The sequence below is a fragment of the Myxocyprinus asiaticus genome, chromosome 50, assembly GCF_019703515.2.
Source record: "Myxocyprinus asiaticus isolate MX2 ecotype Aquarium Trade chromosome 50, UBuf_Myxa_2, whole genome shotgun sequence".
Lineage (NCBI taxonomy): Eukaryota > Metazoa > Chordata > Actinopteri > Cypriniformes > Catostomidae > Myxocyprinus > Myxocyprinus asiaticus.
Window position 1 is genome coordinate 11,564,333 of NC_059393.1, and position 3,855 is coordinate 11,568,187.

General features: G+C 35.4%; 1 protein-coding gene across 1 annotated transcript; it reads left to right on the top strand.

The window, feature by feature from the left end:
- Positions 1-312: 312 nt before the first annotated feature.
- On the top strand, positions 313-1,554 carry LOC127438969 (regulator of G-protein signaling 2-like). The gene is made up of 5 exons (XM_051694921.1): positions 313-423; positions 512-592; positions 696-757; positions 879-1,045; positions 1,164-1,554. The coding sequence occupies exons 1-5, from the start codon at positions 341-343 to the stop codon at positions 1,341-1,343; spliced, it is 573 nt and encodes a 190-aa protein (XP_051550881.1). The 5' UTR covers positions 313-340; the 3' UTR covers positions 1,344-1,554.
- The last annotated feature ends 2,301 nt before the right edge of the window (positions 1,555-3,855 follow it).

A 3,855-nucleotide genomic window follows, 5' to 3' on the forward strand; every position in this document is an offset into this window, starting at 1 on the left:
CATTAGATCATGAGACATCCAATCAGACAAGTGTGTCCAAACTGTTTACTGGTAGTGTATATACTGAGGAAAAGACCCAGATATAATCTAATTTCAGGACCATTCACCCTAACTTTAACACACTCCAAATCATGAGTTCAACAAAATTACTTAGAACAACAAGATGTCCAATGTTCCTGCCAACAAGACTTGAACAAGTACATTGCAGTTCAAACACTGACAGTGCAGCCAATCAGATGCTTTACTCAATGACAGGCCCCACCTTTAGAATCTGAGGTATAAAACAGCACACTGAAAGACAGAACATGTTGACTTGATAGTGCTGCACAGATTGGCTAAAATGAGAGACGCCACTTCAGATTCAAGCATGGAGCCTTTGATCAATTCGAGGAATCCTGATGTGATCGCGGGAAACAAAATAAAGTGAGAAGTGTATTTTATCACCTTGCATTTGGTTTTATGTCGAGTAATATGCATGTGGTTGCTAATGTTTGCTGATTATGTTTGACAGAAAGACAAACTGGAGATCAAGACCGCTTTTCAAGACCTTCCCTTTGAGAGAATATTCCATGATGCAGAGAAAATCAGACAGGTCAGCAATTGATTATATACTGTATATAATATATACACTTTACATCCTGATATACGTATGTGTGTGTAATCTGTTATATAACTTAATCTGTATATTCACACAGGCCAACTTCTGAAGAGTTGAGTCAATGGGCAGAGTCTCTGGACAATTTGCTCAGCAGTAAATGTAAGCACTGTGGTTTTTACCACTTATGAATGTGAGAACACTTACGAATACATTATTTCATGGCTCCATAAATTCAGGCCAACTGATCTAATCCACATTTTTATATTCCCTCTTGTTCTAGGTGGAATTACTGCTTTTCGAGTCTTTATGAAGTCTGAATACTGCGAGGAGAATGTCGAGTTTTGGGTGGCCTGCGAAGAGTTTCGAAAGATCAATTCAAGAGCGAAACGCAGATCCCGTGCGAAACGAATATACGAAGAATTTGTCAGGGAAGATTCACCGAAGGAGGTGAGCTGGTCTACAATATGCACTGGAATATGTTAAATCATTCCTTCACTGCATCATGAATATTTGTTTTCATGAAGGTGTGTCACTTATTCTGATTTTTTTCAACATTTCCATTTAGATTAACTTGGACTTTCACACAAAGGAGTCTGTCCTCCAATGCCTTCTTTTCCCATCACGGTCCAGTTTAAAAGCAGCCCAAAATAGAGTTTACTTCCTGATGGAGCACAACTCGTACCCTCGGTTCCTGGAGTCTGAACTTTACCATGAACTATGTAAATTTGTCGAAGTAGAGAGATAATATTATCTTTATAGAGTCTTCATTGAACTTAAGAATCGGTCAGTTCAGTTTAGAATGGTGTGCATGTAAATATTCAGGAGAGGTGTTCTGAGCAATCGGGTGGTTGTAGTTTTACTGAGTGGTCATTTCAATGTATTTATAATATTTTGCATATTTTGCACAGATTTGTAATTTGTTATTAAGGTGTCAACATAAACTGTCTTTTATATCATTGAGTGGTCAATCAAAATGTATGAATGGTCACACGATTTTTCAAAACAGTATGATGCTTCTGAAGTTGCATGTGGTAGTTGTATACTATGTAGTCATCAACTTTTGACTGGCTCAACAAGTACACAACATTTTGCATTTTGCTTTTCTATGAAAAAGCATTTCTAAAAGATCTTTTTAATTTAAAAAAATTAATTCCGTTACTTTTATTTTGGGACTGACATTCAAAAGACGCAAGCAATACAGGATTGAAGATAACTTTCTGAATAGAATACTTGCTATCGCATCATAAAAAAAATTGCATTTAGTTTTTTTTAGTACTGCCCAGATGAAGATATTTGACATACCTGATACATTCCATAAAACAAAATAACTGAAATTACTCAAATTATCCTGTTTAAATGTTTATACATTCTTTACTGTATTTTTCATATTCCTAGATATACTGCAAGAGGTTATGTAAACTTAAGAACAACTGTAAATGATTAGATCATTTTAGCCTGTATACTTTTTCAAAAGTATAGCCACAAGGCGTAAACATTTTATTTGTTAACATGATTTAAGTTTGATAAAAATCGCTTACTAACCTTTTGTGTGTAAAGTTTTATGACACAAATGCTGTAACTTGAGTTTAACTTGTACTGAATTCGAAACATTTCTTTAATGAGAAGTATGAACTTTAAATACGAAGTAAACAAAATTCAACACAGTTTGGTAAAGGGCAAAGCAACATTTGCTTTGGTATAATCTGAACCAGTGGTGTAGCCAAGGGTGGGCCGGGGCCCACCCAAATTTGACCTAGTCCCAACCAGAATATTAGAGATAATTTTTTGACTTCATATATATATAAAATGCCCCCTTTCTGTTGCTAAGGAAATTTGAGAGAAAAAAATAAAAATAAAAATGTGGGTGCAAATTTGGCCCATCTGTTTTTATTGAGACCCACCCAAAAGTAACTTCCTGGCTATGCCCTTGATCTGAACTAATTTTATATTTAGCAAAGTTAAATGTAAATAAATTAAAATTAAACCTGTTTTAATTACTAATTCGGCCAGGATGCACTTGTGTGTGACGCTAACTAAACCAATATTTAATGTGCTACTTGTCTCTTAAATTTATGCTGTGCATCTTTTGATGCACCCAGAATTTACGTTGCTGGTGCACACTTTAATCCTCAAGGCGTATAACTTAACAGACATACGTCATCTCAACCGCATATGAAATTTCATACTGTGTATACTAAATCTAAGCATTTATGTGTATGACTGAAATATACCAGAGATGTACTTTGGCATAAAAACAACAAACCTTTAATGCAAATATTATGTAGAGAGTTGAACAATCTGAACTTAATGTGTTTGTTTTTGAGCCTGTTTTTTTAGGTTTGTTCCAAGCACACACGAGCACACAGTTGACATAGCTTAGCATTTTTTGCTGTGCGTTGGGACACTTGGGATAACTTTCGTATCACTTTTGTTTTCCTTCTGTTCCTGGATATGAGCTCACTGCAGTCCGACACTGAACAGACACCAAACACTCTTTTTAACTGATCAAGCAGACTGCACAGTGAGCCAGAGCAGCTTTTCACAACCATGCTGGCTTTCCTCAAGGCAGTTCCCATGATTATTTTTTTTTTTATATCTATGGTTGGGTTCAAAAGTTTGAATCAACATTGAAAATCTGGGATTCAATATCCAAGTTTTAGGATTTAGAAAACATTTAATTAAAGAAACGTTATGCCGTAAAATAAATAAGAAAATGATAAGACTCAGCACTACTTCTTGGTCACCAAAATACACAAATATACGATATTGACCTTTGTTCGAAAGGTTTCCTTGCTACCATTAAAGCACACAATAGAACATTATCAAATCATGCTGGATAACATCAGGTACATGATTTGCACAAACAGCTCAAGTACATGCTGTCATTAAAGCAAAAGGGGCATGCCAAATACTATGAAATTCTGTTCCTTTTTCAACTGAACTTTTCACTAAAAGCATTATGCTGATAATATATTTCCAATGATAAAAACCGCATGAAAGTAAATAAACACCCTGGTAAAAATAGTAACACAAGTCATACGTCACAGTGTAAACGACTGTCACAGCACTGCATGTTCAGATGAATAATAGAACACCGTTGCCAAATGGCTGCTTTATTTATGTGTCTGACTTAATGCAGGCAGCGCACAATTAACACACCATTTCAACTCTCTCTATAACAAAGTTTCCATAATACAAAGGAAAGGTTTGGATGATAAAGACAAAACTCTAAAGGATGAGAAAGTCTGCACATGCAA

What these genes read in the sequence shown, in the direction of transcription:
- LOC127438969 (XM_051694921.1), top strand. Translation starts at nt 341, where the DNA reads ATGAGAGACGCCACTTCAGATTCAAGCATGGAGCCTTTGATCAATTCG. An exon ending in ATCGCGGGAAACAAAATAAA is followed by an intron (nt 424 to 511) that starts GTGAGAAGTGTA and finishes TATGTTTGACAG; the next exon opens with AAAGACAAACTGGAGATCAA. An exon ending in GGGAAGATTCACCGAAGGAG is followed by an intron (nt 1,046 to 1,163) that starts GTGAGCTGGTCT and finishes ATTTCCATTTAG; the next exon opens with ATTAACTTGGACTTTCACAC.